Source organism: Ursus arctos, unplaced genomic scaffold, assembly GCF_023065955.2.
Source record: "Ursus arctos isolate Adak ecotype North America unplaced genomic scaffold, UrsArc2.0 scaffold_11, whole genome shotgun sequence".
Taxonomy (NCBI): domain Eukaryota; kingdom Metazoa; phylum Chordata; class Mammalia; order Carnivora; family Ursidae; genus Ursus; species Ursus arctos.
This window is the reverse complement of record NW_026622775.1, coordinates 62,963,973-62,982,789: the sequence shown is the minus strand read 5'-3', so window position 1 is coordinate 62,982,789 and position 18,817 is coordinate 62,963,973. Positions and strand designations below refer to the sequence as shown.

Genomic DNA, 18,817 nt, shown 5'->3' with positions numbered 1-18,817 from the left:
GTTTTTTTTCCTCTTGTATTTTTTGGAGTAATTTGAGAAGAATAGGGATTAACTCTTCTTTAAATGTTTGGTAGATTTCCTCTGTGAAGTTGTCTGGTCCTGGACTTTTGTTTTTGGAAGTTTTTGATTACCGATTCAATTTCATTGCTGGTAATTTGTCAGTTCAAATGTTCTACTTCTTCCTGCTTTAATTTTGGTAGTTTATATGTTCCTAGGAATTTGTCCATTTCTTCTAAGTTGTCCAATTGTTGGCATATAAGTATTCAATAGTATTCTGTTACAATTGTTTATTTTCAGTGGTATTGGTTGTTATTTCTTCTATTTCATTAGTGATTTTGCTTATCTGGGTCCCCCCTCTCTCTTTTTTTAATGAGTCTTGCTAAAAATTTATCAATTTAGTTGATCTTTTCAAGGAACCAGCTCCTGGTTTCTTTAATCTGTTCTATTGTTGTTGTGGGTTTTTTGGTTTTTATTTTGTTTGTTTTGTTTTTAGTTTCTGTATCAATTATTTTTGCTCTAATCTTTATTACTTCCTTCCTTCTGCTGGTTTTGGGTTTTGTATGTTCTTTTCTAGCTCCTTGGTGTAAGGTTAGGTTGTTTGTTTGAGATTTTTCTTGCTTCTTGAGGTAGGTCTGTTTTGCTGTAAACTTTCCTGTTAGAACTGCTTTTGCTGCAGCTCAAAAATTTTGGACCATTGTGTTTTCATTTTCATTTCTCTCCATGTAATTTTTGATTTTTTCCTTTGATTTTTGGTTGACCCATTCATTGTTTAGTAGCATATTATTTAACTTCCATGTATTTGTGGTCTTTCCAGATTTTTTTCTTGTGGTTGACTTCTAGTTTCATGGTGGTGGAGTCGGAAGAAATGCATGGTATGACTGATCTTTTCGAATTTGTTGAGACTTGTTTCATGGCCTAATATGTGATCTATTTGAGAAAATGTTCCATGCAGACTTGAAAAGAATATGTATTCTGCTGTTTTAGGATGGAATGTTCTGAATATATCTGTTAGATCCATCTGGTCCAATGTGTCATTCAAAGCTGCTGTTACCTTGTTGATTTTCTGTTTGGATGATCGATCCATTCATGTAAGTGGGGTGTTAAAGTCTTCTACTATTATTGTATTACTATTAATTACTTCCTTTATGTTTTTTTAACTACTTTATGGGTGCACCAATATTAACAATTATTATATCTTCTTTTTAGACTGTCCCCTTTATTATTATATAGTGTTCTTCTTTGTTTCTTATTACACTCTTTGTTTTGAAGTGGATGTTGTCTGATATAAATATTGCTACCCTGGCTTTCTTTTCACATCTATTTGCATAGTAAATGTTTCTCCAACCCCTCACTTTCAATTTGCATGTGTCTTTAGGTCTGAAATGAGTATCTTATAGGCAGCACATAGATGGGTCTTGTTTTTTATCCATTCTATCACCCTATATCTTTTGATAGGAGCATTTAGTCCATTTACATTCAAAGTAATTATTGATGGATAGGTATTTATTGCCATTTTGCTCTTTGTTTTGTGGTTGCTTTTGTAGTTCTTCTCTGATCCTTTCTTCTCTTGCTCTCTTCTGTCACATTTTGTTGGTTTTCTTTAGTGATATACTGGATTTCTTTCTCTTTATTTTTTGCATATCTATTACTGGCTTTTGATTTGTGTTGCCATTACGTTTGTATTATATAACATATTCTGCATCTAACAGTCTATATTTAGTTGATGGTCACTTAGGTTTGAACCCATTGTTTACTCCTCACCCCACCACATTTTAGGTATATGGTGTCATTTTTACATCCTTTTATTTTGTGTATCCCTTGACTGATTTTATAGATCTACTTATTTTTATTGCTTTTGTGCTTCTTACTTTTCTTACTCTTACTTATGATCTTTCCTTTCCATTCAAAGAGTCCCCTTTAAAATTTCTTGTAGAACCGGTTTAGTGGCCATGAATTCCTTTAGCTTTTGTTTGTCTGGGAAACTCTTTATCTCTCCTTCTTCTGAATGACAGACTTGCTAAATAGAGTTTTCTTGCTTGCAGGTTTTTCCCTTTGGTCGTTTTGAATGTATCCTGCCACTCTCTTTTGGCCTGCACAGTTTCTGCTGAAAAATCTGCTGATAGTTTTAGGGGTTTCCCTTGTAGCTATCTTCTTTTCTTTTGTTGCTTTTAAAATTCTCTCTTTATCGCTATGTTTTGCCCTTCTAATTACTATGTATCTTGGTGTGGACCTCATTGGGTTGATTTTGTTGGGGAATCTCTGTGCCTCCTGGATCTGCATTTATGTTTCCTTTCCCAGATATGGGAATTTTTCCACTGTTCTTTCTTCAAAGAAAATTTGTGTCCTCTTTTTTATCCTTCATCTGGGATCCCTGTAATATGAATGTTATTATGCTTGATGGAGGTGCTGAGTTCCCTAAGTCTATTATCATTTTGTACAATTTTTTTCTCTCGTCTGCTCAGCTTGATTACTTTCCATTAATTCATTCTTCGACTCCAGGTCACTAATTTATTCTTCTGCTTCTTCTAGTCTGCTATTTATTCCATCTAGTGTATTTTAAATTTCGTTTATTGTGTTATTCATCTCTGATTTCTTTTTGTTTCTGTGTTAAGGGTCTCACTGCTGTCCTCTGCTCTTTTTTTAAGTCCAGTGAGTATATTTATGATCATTACTTTAAGTTCTCTATCAGGCATATTACTTATATCTGTTTATCTTAGGTCTCTTGCTGTGATTTTGTCCTATTTTACATTTGGAACATATTCCTCTGTCTCTTCATTTTGTCTAACTCTCTGGTCTATTGCTGTGTGTTAGGGAAGTTAGCTACATCTTCTGTCCTTGAAAGTAATGGCCCTAGGAAGAGGTCCTGTAGTGCCCTGAAGTTCAGTGTCTCCTGTTCACTAGAACCTGGCACTTCAGGGGTATCTCCTAGGTGTGTTGTGTGTACCCTGCTTTTGTGTCTTGGCTGCTTTTTCCTTTGGTCCATTTGTCTTCAGTGTCTCTCTTTGCCTGTTGTGGGCAGTGTTTGATCCCTGTGGTATTAGTGGACTGGTCTGGGGCTGCCTTGAGCTTGAGTTGAATCAGAGCAGGCATTTGACAGAGATGCAATAGCCCCAAGCTGCAGGTTGCTTTCCCTGTGTTGTCCCCTGGGAAGTTTTTGTTAGTGGGCGGTCCCTGCAATCACACAAACTGTCTACAATGTCTGATTGGTGTGTGTGTGATTCTCTTCCTCTCACCCCAGGGCCAGAGTCACTTTGGAGTGGTGCTGGACCCTTTTGGGGCTACTTGCAAGTCACTGCTAGGCTTGTAGCCCAGCTCAAATGGACTCTGAACAAAGCAGATTTAAGGGGAGGGTGGGTTGAGTGGTGCCCACAAGGTTTGCACGCCAGCAAGGGGGGACGTACCACTGCTGCCACTGCTGAGACTGGGTAGCTGGGGTGGGGCACACAGTTTGAATAATGTGCATGCTGGCCTGCTTGTGAAATGAGTCCTGCTGCTGGCACCCCACCAGAACCAGGACTGGCCAGGGCAGATCTGTAAAGCATGCATGGGCAGGGTGCACAATTTTAATAAGGTGTGCCAGTCTTCTGGGGGAGGGAACCCGCAGTACTGGGACTGAGGCAAGCATGACTGGAAAGGGCAGATTTGCAGATATGCAGATTGTGGAAGTTGTGGGAGTAGGAGGGGCGGGCACAAGACTTGGTGAAAGCAAGTTAGGTAGTGAATGTTGGGGCCATGCCAGTTCCCACAGGAGGCTATGTGTTTATGCTGAGGGGGCAGTGGAGGGAGATGGCACCTGCCAGCTCCTTTGTTCCTAGAGAGTTCCCTCAGTGAACACTGCCCCTCTGGGACACACTCTGAGATTAGCAAATAATTCTCCCTCTTGTATGTCACAGGTGTATTTGAGACTGTTGCTTCTCTGTATCTCTCTGTGCTGTTTGTCATGCTGTCTCTTTAAGGGCAGGGACTCAGCTTCCTTGTACTTTCCCAGCTCTCCCAGAGCCTAGCCTGCTGATTTTTTAAATTCCCAGCTTTAAGTCCCACTGGTTTTAAGAACTCAAAAAATTCAGCCCCTCTAATTTTCAAAGCCAAATGTTATGGGGATTCATCTTCCTTGCATGGGCTCATTGGTATGAGGGTCTGTTTCTCTCCCCATTCCTTGCCCAGGGCTCCTGGCCCCCCCTTCTCACCCCACAGATGGCCTGGTCCCTTTAGCTCCCCACCACATCTCTGCCCTTCCTACCCTCTTCAGTGTGGCTTCTTTACATTTAGTTGTGCAGTTTGTTCTGTCAGTCTTCAGGTAGTTTTCTGGGTTGCTTACACTGATGTGAGTATTTTTTAGTTGTATATGTGGGATGAGATGAACTTAGGTCCTCCTACTTGACCATCTTACCCCAAGTTCAAGGATACGTTACTTTTGCCAAGTAACTTAACCTCATTTCATAACAACAGACATGAGCGTATATGTAGGATTACTAAATATCCAGCACCCAGCAAGGTAAAATTCACACTTTTTGGCATCCGTTAATGATAACCAGGCATTCAAACAAACAGGAAAATACTATCTATAGTGAGAAAAATCAATCAATGGAAAGTGACTGAAACTTGACATAGATAATGGCACTAGCAATAAAAATTAAAGTAATTAAAATTGTATTCATTATGTTTAAGAAGCCCTTCAACAGATGACTGGATTAAGAAGTTGTGGTCCATATATACAATGGAATATTACTCAGCTATCAGAAAGAACGAGTTCTCAACATTTGCTACAACATGGACAGCACTGGAGGAGATAATGCTAAGTGAAATAAGTCAAGCAGAGAAAGACAACTATCATATGATTTCTCTCATCTATGGAACATAAGAACTAGGATGATCAGTAGGGGAAGAAAGGGATAAAGAAAGGGGGGGTAATCAGAAGGGGGAATGAAGCATGAGAGACTATGGACTATGAGAAACAAACTGAGGACTTCAGAGGGGAGGGGGGTGGGGGAATGGGATAGGCCAGTGATGGGTAGTAAGGAGGGCACGTATTGCATGGCGCACTGGGTGTTATACACAACTAATGAATCATCGAGCCTTACATCGGAAACCGGGGATGTACTGTATGGTGACTAACATAATATAATAAAAAATCATTAAAAAAAAAAAAAAAAGAAGCAACAGGAAAGATTGAACATGTTAAATAGAACAGTGGATGATACAAAAAAAGACCCAACCCAGGATCCATGGGTGGCTCAGTCAGTTAAGTGACCTACTCTTGGTTTTGGCTGCAGTCATGATCTCAGGGTCGTAGGATTGAGCCCTGTGTTGGGCTCTGCAGTCAGCATGGAGTCTGCTTGTCTCTCTTCCTCCCTCTCTGCTCCTCTCTCTGTGCCCTCTTTCTCTATCTCCAATAAATACATAAAATATTTTTTAAAAGACCTAACCCAACTTAGAGAGATGACAATTATAATGTCTGAGATAAAAAGAATCTGAACATCAGAAAAAATTCCAAATTTGATAAAAACTGTAAAACTGTAGATCTCAGAAGGTAAATGAACATCCAACACAAGAAACATGAAGAAAATTACATCATGACACATGATAATCAAATCATTAAAATCAATGACAAAGAGAAAATCTTAAAAGTAGACACAGGACAAAGATAAATTTCATAGAGGGACAAAGATAAAGAATATGGCAGATTTCTCATCAGGAACAATACCAGGTGGGAGGCAGTGGAGTAATATCTTGAAGTATTGAAAGGAAAAAAGAACTGTCATACTAGAATTCTTTGCCTGGTGAAAATATCTTTCAAAATTGAAGGAGAAATACTTTTCCACATGTACAAAAGCTGAATGAATTCATCACTATCAGACCTGAGCTAGAAGGAAATGTGAAAGGAAGTCCTTCAAGCATAAAGGAAGTGATACCAGCTAGAAATATGGATCTACACAAAGAAAGAGTGCTAACAATGTTAACTACATTTTTACTAAACATAAAGACTTTTAAAGATTTAAATCTCTTTAAAAGATAATCTACTGTTTAGAGCCAAAATAATAAGTGTACATTAAGGGTGATAAGATATGTAGAAATTCAGTGCTTTGCAAACATAGCACAAAGTCTGGGAGGAGAGACTGTGAAGTAGAGAAAGGATAATCTTTTCCATAATGGTGCTAGGACAATTGTATATCCTTCTGCAAAAAAGCAACAACAAAAGAATACAACAGCAATCACAATAAGAAAACCAAAACAACTCTGATCTGTACCTCACACCATATACAAAATGTAAAAGGAATCATAGCTCTAAATTTAAAACCTTAAACTATAAAACTTCTAGAGGTAAATATAAGAAAAAATCTTCATGACTTGGGTTAAATAAAGATTTTGGGTAGAACACCAAAAACTTGAATCATAAAAGAAACCATTGATAATTTAGATTTCATCAACATTAATTTGTGCTCTTTGGAAGTCACCAAGAGAATTAAAGGCCAGCCACAGTCTGAGAGAAAGCAGTTTCCAGTTATATATTTGTTCAGACACTTGTATTCAGAATATATAAAAAACTCTCAAAATTCTACCATATGAAAACAACACAATTTAAAAATGTGTAAAATATTTGAGCACTTCATCAGAGAAGATGTACAAATAGCAAATTATCACATGAAAAATGCTCGACATCATTAGGCATTAAGAAATTCAAATTAAAACCACAGTGAGCTACTACACATATATTCAAATGGCTAAATTTAAAAGGACTGACCATACCAAGTGTTTGTGTGGATACAAGACAACTGGAGTTCTCATATATTGCTGGCAGGTAATATAAAATATTACAATCACTTTGGAAAAAGTTTAACAGTCTTCAAACAAAAATGTACTAGCCATTCCACTCCCAGGTATTTATCCAGAAGAAATGAAAGTATATGTACATACAAAGACTTGTACATGAATATTTATACTAGCTTTATTTTAATAGCCCAAGGCTGGAAAGAACCAAAATGTCCATCAATAGGTCAATGAATAAATTGTGGGATATCCAATCAATTGAACACTGCTCAGCAATAAAAAGAAGGAACTGTTAAACTTATAACAACATGGTTGAGTTACCAAAAAATAGTACATGCTATGTGATTACAGTTGTATAAAATTTTGGAAAATGCAAATGAATTTAAATGAATGATAGAATATACGTCAGAGTTTGCCTGAGGCTTTAGGGCAGGGACTGGGAGTGATGGGAAGGAGAGATTTAAAATGGGCCTGAGGAATATTTTGGAGGTGTTCATTATCTTGATTGTGGCAATGGTTTCATTGTGTATATACAGGTCAAAACTGGTCAAATTGTATACTTTAAATGCATACCATTTATTGTATATCAATTTTACCTCAATAAAACTGGTTTTATTTATTTTTTAATAATAATTTTTTATTATGTTATGTTAGTCACCATACAGTACATCCTTAGTTTTTGAGGTAGTGTTTGATGATTTATTAGTGAATCATGGAACAATAAAACTGGTTTTAAAAGGATCTGACCCAAATCCTTGATTGCCACTGAGGCCTGAGTGGTTAAGAGGCATTGATTCTAGATGGATCTCTGTTCGTTCTTAAAGAGCACATCTTACTTCTCTGCATGCTTATCTGTTTGATGATACATTGCAGAAATTTTCTGAGACTGAGACCAGGTTCTTTGGTGTGTGTTTTAGCTGAAGTCCTAGCGAGATTCCTGGATTAATATAGATGCTTAGCAACTCTTTATTGACTGAGAAAATTTTAAATTCTTAAAAAATATGTTGAAAAAGTCTCTTCCTTGAATTTCTGCATTAGAAGTCACAAAGGGATGGAGGAGTTATGTTTACTGAACTCCTACGCGATACCTACAACCCCGTGAGGTATGTACTATCACCCCCATTTTTCCAAATGAAGAAATGGAAGCATAGATGGGTCTAATAACTTGGCTGAGGTTACACAGTTAGTAAACAAGAGAGCTGAAATTAGAATTCAGAACTACCTCATGACAAAACCTGATTATGGGTCATTTTTTCCTACCAATAGTCTGTAGAAGAGAAGAATATGGATTCTTCCTGGTAGAAGTCACCCTGTCTGTGCAACCAACACAGAGAGCCTCTAATGAGATTATTACTCCTTTGAGGTTCCCCAACACAGATAGAAATTGTAGGCCCTTATAAATGTGTCCTTCTTTGCCCTGATGTTCACAATCAACTGGTGAGTCCTGGAGTTTCTTAAAGTAATCACCTTGAAACAAGTCATAGTGTGAATTTCCCTTTAAAATTCCCTTGTTCAAGCATATTTTTCTTCTCTCCAGTTAGAAGGTATAGAACAGGGCTGGTAGCCAAAAATAAGCTAAGGTTTAGAAGGCCCATTGAGCAGATGAGAACTTTCGTCTTTTTTGCTTCATTATAGATTAAGCATTTCTCTGTTTTCCAGTGCTTTCTGTGGGCTCTACTGAGAGAGAGAGAGACTGAGAGAGAGAGAGAGAGAGAGAGAAATGTTAGAACAGTCTCAGGATGGTTTGTCCCTTTCAAATCTTATTTGAAGAAGGTGGATGGAGAAATTGGCAACAGTTGGTGGATGCCAAGAGGTCAGTCCTCTTCAAGAAGGCCCCAAAGCCCAGTCCTCATTACTTAGAGAGTGCTAGGGGAGAAGATGTTGTTTCTCGGCCAGTTATTTTCATTTCACCCACTACAGCAGGCCCATTGCTTGCTTTCCTGGAACATGAAAACAGCCAAGTAGTGTCAGTAATTTATCCTCTGTTTTTCCAAAGCCAAGTGGAGGGCACAGTGAACTTTGCAAAACTTACTGAATCCATATGAGAGTTTTGGATATTTGAAGATTATGCTTACCCAGGGCTCCACAGAGTTCTGTGGCTTCCTTGAGACTGATGTTTCCAAACAGATCTAGTCCCCGGTATGTCCTGTCAAGATTCCTATGTGGCCTCATGCACAACTAACCAGCTTCATCTCCTTCTAGGCTCCTAGAAGGAACCCAGCCCTGACTCCTCCCAGTCCTCAGCACATACCAGCCTTGTTCTTATTTCTGGACCTCAGGTGCTGATGCTCCTTTCCAGATGCACCCTGACAGGGCACTTTGTTCCATTGATTGTTTTGTTCTAACTTGTGCATCCATTTTGGTGTCAGGGGGATCTGGCTTTAAATCACAGCTTGGCCACTTACCAGCTCTGTGCCACTGGGCAGGTCACCTAATGTCTCTGAATCACAGCTTCCTTTGTGTCCAAGAAGGTTGAGAATACCAACTTCACAGGGCTAATCTGAAGATTAATGACAGCTGTCTGCAACGTGAGGGGAAATGTTGGCAAAAAACCCAGTACAGTGAAGTATAGGGTCAAGCTCGTTCCTTTCCCTCTTTCCCTTTTCCAGGCTCTTTCTTGGGATCAAGGCTTATAAGTAATTCTGCTGTAGCCTCCATAGTGCCGAGTACACAGCTGGCACCCTGTGAATACTTTATGCTAGAGAGAACGTATTTATTTGTGGAAGAAGGACAGACAAGTAGGAATTCTCTGTCTCTCAGTGACATTTTTCTGTCCTTTTTCACAATGCAACCTTGGTTAGTTTTCCCCTCTTGATAACAGCATTATAAAGACTGTTTAGATCAGGTATAACAGTCAAATATAACATTTATTTTGTGATTTGATGGGTTAGACCCCTGATTTCCAGGCTCTTTCTTGGGATCAGTGCCAAAAAGGCCTGATTTTTCCACACTTCAGATCAGAGATCAAGAATGAGACATTGCTTGGAAAAGCTCTTCATGGGTAGGGGCAGGTGTCAGAAAATTCACTCACAGAGTTTTTCCCTTTCTTCAATGTGTTTTCCATTGAAATAGAGAACTGGGCTGGAGATTAGCAGAGCTAAAATTTTAATTAGGAAGATAATTCTGCTAAAAAATGTAATAAAGAATTAAAAACTAGTACATTTCTATACACACAAAATGGATTTTGTTTCTCTCTTTGGATGTTTCTACGTGACCTATACTGTGTGGGCATCTGAGAGACTAAATATTATTTAATACTTTTCAGGGGATGAAAAGGGTTGTACCTAGAGTATCTTGTGTGACATCAATTGTTATTTTTATTTCAAACTAGTTATTCTGAAGCATTTCAAGATTGTTAAAAGTTGTTTGAATTAAAGTACCTAACACCTACATAATTTTTTATAGTCAACAAAGTGCTTTAGAGGTTTCATCTCATTTACTCCTTACAACAAGCCTGTAGTTTAGGTCCTTATAATCCTTATTTTACAAATGAGGTTTGAAGCTCAGAAATTAGGTAATTTACACAAAGCATGTCAGTGACAGAATCAGACTTAAAGACAAGATCTTGTAGCTTTGAGTCCTAGGATTCTTATGAGAGATTTAGTGAATAGGTTTTCCTCACATGTGAATTACCATTTTGTGTTCATAACATAAACCAATGGAGGTTGAAAGAAATGGTGGAAAGTTTAATGATGCTAAACATCTGTAAATGCAATGTATTAAAAATAACGAGAACAGAAAATCCATAGTTCTATAGGTTTTTCAATCTGTTGAGCATTAAATCATATTTCCCAGTGGACCATCTGTTTCCAAATTTCAAGCTCCTATCCATTTAATAAGCCTTGTCAGTTAACCAAAAGGTACATGCATTGGAATCAACCAAAAACATACACAAGTAGGTGTAAATGTGTGTATGGTTTTGTTTTAAGGTATTAATACCTTCTCCTTGGGATGAAATTTGGTGGAAAAAAATTCAATCAAATTAGCATTGTTATTCATGAGCATACCAGAGGGTTAATGCCTTATCCAGTATCACTCAAAATTCAAGAATATCTGATTAAAGGCTTTGATGTTTTCTCTCTATCCCCTACTGTATCTCTTTAACATTTTCTTGTCTTCCTTTCTGGCCAGGCAGGATTTTAGCCAGAGTGACCAGGAAGAGAGTGTGTATTGGTTCTGACATGAGGAGCTGTCAGTTTTGCTAGAACATCCAAGAAGTATTGGGATCATAACATAGGGGCTATAAATTCAAATCTGTAAGACTTAAAGATGGTGGCTGTAACTGTGTGAAGAATTCCCATCTTTCCAATTGATGAATAGTCAGGTTGGGTTGGTGCAAGGGGAGAGGTGCAAGGAGTCTGGGGCTGAGCTGTGGATAATGCCCACTATGTTACTCCTCTTTATAGCTGTCCAGGGTGAGCTGGGGACAGCCCAAGTCTACACAAAGAAGACAAAGACAACAGTGACAGCAGCCTTATCAGTATTGTAGTATTACAATTAGCAGATGATCAAGTCAGAATTTAATTCAAGGGAATCATGGCTTTAGGGAAGGGCTTATAAATCCCCATCCTGGATTGTAGTAGTATAACCCACAATTACATTAAAAAATCCATGGATTATATTTATAGAAATGCACTGCTTTACATACTTGCCAAAAAGTGACAGTCATGTGCATCTTTTCTGCCCAACCACACAATTTTGGGAAACCTTCCAGATGTTTCTACCCCTTAGGTTGTCATGTCACTACAAGAGAGGCTCTGAATGTGGCTATAAATCTAAGTGTTTCATTGTGCACTCTTCTACCAGACTATTTGTGAGAATATGATCAGTGGAAGAGCCCACTATTACACAATTTCCTTGGAATGATTCTTAATTATTCCCATCTTGTTTGCTAAAAAGGCAGTTTTATGCATAAGCAGCAATTTCTCATCATCCTGTGATAAGTCAAGGACCTTCATCCAAACACAGACATATTTATTGTCTTCAGTGTGCAAGACATATGGAATCTTAGCAAAATTTGTTGAAAAATTTAAATAAATCACACCTGCATGTTCTCTTTCACTCACATACTAGTTTATCTTCCAAAAGAAAGGGAACTTGAATTGATGTAAACAGCTCCACACGGAGACCCTCCTGTTCTGCATCTTGTGCCGAATGGAGACGGGTCATATTTTCCTGAAAACCAGCCATCCAGCAATCTTTTGGATGAATCTTTTGGAGAATAGTTTCAGAGGGAACAATAATACTACCATCATACCATTGTGCACAAAAGGATGCGACGTAGTCACTCAGGAAAAGCCTTACTTTTAAGTGAAGGAGGGAACGTTGAAGAAGGTAAAGAAAAAAATATTGTCAAAGTGCCATTCTGGAATGTGTATTTATCCAGTTTCTTAAATTACACTGAAATGTGAGCTCTGCAAAGATAGGGTTTGCATTTATTCATTGCTGTATTCTCAGCACCTGGAAAAGTATTTGGCACATGCTTTTGAAGCATTTCAAGTAATAATACTTACATATTGTATATTATAATGATATGATACTTAAGTGAATGTGTAACATACAGAAATGAAATAGATATTTTAATTTGGAATTATACAGTGCTTATTGGAGATGTGGGCTGGTTTATTTTTATTATATATTATTAACTTAATATTTTGGTGTCATTGATATTGGCTGTTTAAGGCACTAACTAGTTTCTGGTCCCCATGTGACCTTTGTGTGTCAAGGTGGGGATGCGACTCTGAAGGTGGGAAAGTGAAATTTCTAGGAAGTCAACCAATCTGGGGTGTAGGTGCCAGAAACCCCCCTTGCCGTATGCACAAGTACACATGTACACACCACAGATAGCCTCTGACTTGACCCCAAATCCTTCTAGTTTGTTATTATTTAAACCTCTGTTTTTAGCCTCTAGTTTTGATTGTGAATTCTACCTTGTCAGTTCATTAACTGCCAGAGTGAACCTTTGGTGTCTTTAGCTGTGGCACTTCCCTCTACTTGTCAAACATGTTAACTCACAGGTAGCTTTTTCCTAGGGCTCTTAAGAAAGATTATTTTATTTACATTTGAATTTACATAGTAAAAAGCACTTTGGTTGATTTTTACTCCAGTATTGATTGCACTGTCTTAGATCACAAGATAAAAACTCCTATGTTCTTCATGCAACGAATATTGGTGGAAGTATGTCCATCTCTCTGACGCTATACCAGGTTCTATGGCTGTAAGCCTCTGCCCTCTGGGAAGCTCACAGATGAGGAAGAGGGACAACCACATAATAACAATGCAGTACAATAAAATCTCTAAGAAAGAGACCTGCCCAAAGGAGTCAGTGATTGTCACAGCTGTAAGGAGCACTCAGGGAAGGTTTTGTGGAGCGAAGATGCTTGAACTAAGTCTTGAATAGGAGTTCAGTAAAAAATGTGTGCCTCCTGGGGGAATAGAGAGAGGTGGAGGGAGCACTCTACACTGGGTACCTCAGGAAGGTTAGTTTGGAAGACTCAGGTTTTCCTCACCGCATTATTGGAATTAAAATTGTTGCTGATGGATTATGAAGAACCTTGAAAATATCTGAGCAAACTCTAAACCCTAGCTACTCAGAATGCAGTCTGGTGGTCAGCATCACTCCTGGGGAGCTTAGAAATGCTGACCTACTGAACCAGAATCTGCATTTGAACAACATCCCCAGGTAATTCACATGGACATTAATATCTGCAAGTACAAAGCTGTTTTTTGGAAGATTGAACCTTCTGTTGGAGGAGTCTTGGGGCACTTGTTAAAACTGAAGTGGATTCTTGAATGATGAAGTAAACGTGCGTGAGGTTCATTTGAATACAGCATGGACATCTATAGGAGATCTATAGTAAGCCTGTGGCTATTTAACTTTGGGAAGTAAATGATTCAGTTAGAAATTGATCAAGATCGCTACATTAGCAGCTGTGACAGGGTGGAAAATGGGCTGGGCTAACTTTAAGGCTCAGGTTTTCCCTTAGTTGGGTGGATGACCTTAGGCAAGCTCTTCAAACTCACTGAATATCAGTTACTTAGTCATTTGTAGGCACCTCCTATGTGCCAAGCAGTATGCCAGGTGCTTACGCATACATAATCCCATCTCCTTATTTGCCCAGAGAGGGACCACAGTAGCTGCCATACACGGTATCTCATTAAGATTCCAAGAAATAATGTACGGCACAGTGCTTTGCAAGTGAAAAATAGAATAGGTTATGATTTAAATATCTGCATAGAAAAATACATATTTGTAGAGCATCTACTATGATCTAAGACCTATGATAAATTTACCTAAGTTCAAACATATGTTGTAATGAAAATAAGCAAAGCAAGACAGATATATTCTGTGCTTGTTTAAGGAGAGTGGTGTCAAGAGGAAATTAAAACAAGCACTGAGTAATATACGCACCCCTGTGTTTATTGCAGCATTATTCCTGATAGCCAAGATGTGGAAGCAGTGTTAAATGTCCATTGATGGATGAATGGAAAAAGGAGATGTGGTATATATATATATATATATATATATAGAGAGAGAGAGAGAGAGAGAGAGAGAGAGAGAGAGAGAGAGAATATTACTCAGCCCTAAAAAAGAATGAAATCTTGCCATTTGTGACAACATGGATAGACCTAGAGGATATTATGCTAAGTGAAATAAGTCAAAGAGAGAAAAACAAATTCGCGTATTTGTGGAATCTAAAAAACAAAACAAATGAACAAACAAACAAAATGTGGAAATAGGCCCATAAATGCAGAGAACAAACTGATGGTTGCCAGAGAGGAGGGGTTGTGGGGGATGGGTGAAAAGGGGTGAAGAGGAGTGGGAGGTACAAGCTCCCAGTCATTGAATGAATAAGTCACGGGAATAAAAGGCACAGCATAGGGCATATAGTCAAACGTGTTGTAATAGCATTGTATGGTGACAGGTAGTAGGTACACTTGTGGTGAGTGTAGCATAAGGTAAGATTTGTCAAATCACTAAGATGTACACCTGAAACTAATGTACCATTGTGTGTCAACCATATTTCAGTTGAAAAAAACAAACAAATTAGTAGCACATGAATCATAGAAAACTCATGACACTGGCCTTGTTGCCTGGTCCATTCCAATAATCCTTTCTGCTTTCCATTTTCCCAGGTATGCGCCAAGGCAATGATCACGGCACTCAGTACCGCTCAGCCATCTATCCAACCTCTACCGAGCACATGGAGGTGGCCCTGAGGTCCAAAGAAGACTACCAGAAGGTAGGGTCCCCTCTTGCTCCTGGACTCCCACTGTTGGCCCCTACCAGGTCAGACCCCACCTGTAGAGGGAGAATCTGGTTGTTTTCACCTGGCACTGTGTTCCATTTACACAGTTTTTAGAAACATCTGTCAGCTTCTGCTGCATAAATATGCTAAATGAGATTTTAGGACTACGCCCTTGTGCATTTCTTGTTAAAATCAACTCATCCAGATGAATATGAATCTTGACACATTGTCTTCTTTTCTCTGTATTTCTCTCTGCCTCTCTCTTGCTGAATCTCAGTTTTTCTTTCTTCTCTCTATAATAGTTTGTTCAGGCTGCCATGACAAAATACCACAGACTGGTGGCTTAAACAACAGAAATGCTTTGCCTCATGGTTCTGGAGGCTGGAAGTCCAAAATCAAGGTGCTGGCTCTGCTTGGTTCATGGCTCCTTCCGAGGCCTGCTACAGAAGGTTGCCCCAGGCCCCTCTCTCGGCTTGTAGATGGCTGTCTTCTCCTTGTATCTTTTTTACATCATCTTTCCTCTATCATGTCTGTTTCTGTGTCCAGATTTGCCCTTGTTACAACAACTCCAGTCATAGTGGATTACGGTCCAACCTAATGACCACATTTTAACTTGATTACCTCTGTAAAGACACTATCTCCAAATAAGCTCACATTCTGAGAGGGGATTGGGATTCCAGCCTATATTTTTGTGGGCACACAGTTCAACCCAGAATACTCACTGTCTCTTGCTAGTAACAGTAGATTGAATTATACTAAAAATACTTCTTAGAAATACAGATATAATAGCATGAAATAATTATTTTTACTATCAACTTGTATTATATTTAAAAATCTCCAATAGAGCTTTGGTTCTTTAAAAAAGAACTTGCATTGCTTTAATTTTTAGAACTTTGTGATAATATTTTAATTATTGTTTTTTTCCTGACTTAAATTTATGCTTAACAATAGAGCCAGTAGCTACTATAATGCTGATCTATTTTAGATTTATGAAATAAGGCTGATATATAATAGTTCCTAGCAATCTGTGGGTTCTCCACGTATCCTCCATGGTGGCAGAGATAGCTAGCGAGGAGGAGGCCAAGACAAGAGTGTTATCTACTGATAAAAAGTAACAGGACATGAAGTTCATGGGCAGTTCAACTCTGAAAAGCAGAGAGAGCTAAAGGAAATGCTGATAGAGCCCCATTTATTCTCAGTACACCCCCTCCCTCCAGGGCTGTGATGTCTACTTGGGTGGTAATAGTAATCAGCCTCTGGGTTGGCTCTTAGTGGTCTCTGACCTTGTGTAAACCCCTCTCCTTGAGTATGGGCTGGATTTAATGACTCACTCCCAATGAATGACAGAAGTGGTGGGATGTTACTTCTGAGATGAGTTTATTAAAAGATTGTGGCTTCCATAATAGGGGCCCTTTCTTCTTGTCTCCTGGATCACTTGCCCTGGAGGAAACCAGCTGCCATGTTGTGAGGCAGCTCTGTGTAAAGGTTCATGTGGCAAGGGATGAAGGCCTCCAAGAACCACATGAGCAAGCTGGGAAGCCCCTCAGCCCCAGTCAAGCTTTCAGATGAGTCTGCAAACCCCAGCTGATAGTTTGACTACAACCTCATGAAAGGCCTCAAGCCAGAGGCACCTAGCTAAGTGGTACTAGAGAAGCACAAGATAATAAGTGCTTGTTGTTAAAGCTGCAAAGTTTTAGAGTAATTGGAGTATATTTATATTGTCATTCTCAAAAGCTTTGCACTGTAAATGATCCTTTCTCATGTCTCTCTTCATCATGACTTTTCTGATAATGATGGGCTCACCTGGACATATGTGGTGGTGGTTAAGCACGAAGCCTCCAGCACCAAATTGTCTCAATTCCTATGTCAGCTGCATAACTTTTTATCAACCACCTGACACTTAGAAAACTCTATAACTTATTTAACTCACACAAACCTATAAGGAGAGAGACCTCATTATTATCCCTGTATTTTGGGTGCCCGGAGTCATAAGGTTAAGTTAGTAGAGTAACTGGGATTACAGAAAAAAGACCAGATTCAGGGAGATGAGTTGGCCAGCTGATGCAGGACTCTGGGTAAGAAATGACAGGAGCCTTATGCAGGGTGCTGCCAGTCTGCGTGGAATGAAGGGATATTTAGGAGGTAAAAGTAATAGAACTTGGAACTTATTGGAAGTGGACAAAAAAGGAGAGGGAGGAGTCCAGGGTGATTTGTGGGTTTCTGGCTTGCGATATTTTGTATGAAGATATGGAGGAACTGAGCAGATTTGTGGTGAAGTCAAGTCTGGAAATGTGGGGTTTAAGGGACCTATGACCTGAGCATCTAGATGATTGTTAGGAGGAGACACGCCTGTTTCTTCCTTGCAGGCAGGGCTGCTGTGACTGTTGACTCGGTAATGCTTGTAAGGGACAGGGCCGAGCACATAGTGCTCCACAAATGGTAGCCCTTATTATTGGGAGTTATATTTGGTAAATGAAGCCCTAGTTGCTGATATAGTCACTTGGGAAAAACGATAAGAGATGAGAAGAAAAGGCTCAGGACCTGTGGAACACCAACATTTGAGAGGTGGGTAGGAAGATGCCTACGCCAGGCAAGACGCTGCGCCAGGCTCCGCAGAGCATCAGCCCCAAGCAAGAACTTAAAATTACTTCTCTTTGGTTTAATCTCACTCTATTTAATTATAAAGGCAATGTGAGTAATGAATAATACTGAAAATGACATGTGATTAATGCTATATGTAAATTACCTAGTGTGATGATCCAGGCTCTTAAGGTACCAACAGTTATGCTAAGAGATTGGAGGAGGATATTAATATCTCTCTAGAACATCGCCGAATGAGATGACATTCTGGTGTTCACAACGAGGATTTTAAGTTCAAAAGGTCAGTGCCTTCCATCTGATGATGAAGAGGCTAACCTAACTTTTGGGCTTCTATCCCAGTGTGGTTTCTTACCGCTCACGTTGAGTGGAACCCATGTTGATTTAGATAACTGATACACATAGGAATTAAAATTTAGATATTAAATGTAATTAACTGTTTTAATAATTTCTCCATTATTTTTATAGATTTGGGTAACGTTAATCTTATACACTAGATAGTTGTTCTAACCAAATACTTTTTGGGTGTTTTGTACCTCGGAACGTGGGGATTAAATACATACATACGTATATTTCTTTTCTTCCTTAAAGACTGGGGTCTCCTGTGCGCCCAGCATCCAAATATCCATTGCTGTTAACCTAACCACATATGAGTGCTTTATTACCAACTCAGAGAACAAATACTCTCGTGTTTCTTTTATTTCACACAAATGAAAGCGGCCCTCCATTCCCCTGATAGGTGAGTGGTAAGTCCGGTGCTGGTCTCCGGGCTAACTGACTAAAACTCAGAGTCCTGACTCCAGAGCAGCACCCCCAATACAACTTTCTGCCATGATGGCAGTGGTCTCTTCTGCCCTTTCCAATATAGTAGCCACTGGCCACTTCCTGGCCATTGAACATTGAATGTGGCTAATGCAACCGAGTGGCTAAGTGTTTTGTTTATTTTAATTAATTTAATTGTCTATTTAAATAGCTACATGTGGCTTGAAGCTACCTGACTAGATAGCACAGCAGTCCGTAAGGGGTGTGTGTCCCCATGTTGCAGAGGGCACGGGGCATGTTAGTCTGGCTTCCTGGCTGAGAAACTCAAGATTCCAAGCCTTCTGCTCTTGTATTGGCTTATCGAAATAGCATGCAGGCACCAGAGAGCACAGTCCTCATGGCCATCAGAGGTGCTCCACCAGAACTCCTCCCCTGTTTTC

At 39.1% G+C, this 18,817-nt stretch overlaps 1 protein-coding gene across 2 annotated transcripts in view; it reads left to right on the top strand.

Annotated features, from left to right (window-relative positions):
- The window catches only part of MSRA (methionine sulfoxide reductase A), a 408,777-nt gene that overhangs the window by 286,893 nt on the left and 103,067 nt on the right, over positions 1-18,817 (top strand). For both annotated transcript variants that reach the window (XM_026518907.3, XM_048212318.1), the window contains one exon: positions 14,905-15,011. In XM_026518907.3, the coding sequence (XP_026374692.1) occupies positions 14,905-15,011 (107 nt within the window). The remainder of the gene's footprint in view (positions 1-14,904; positions 15,012-18,817) is intronic.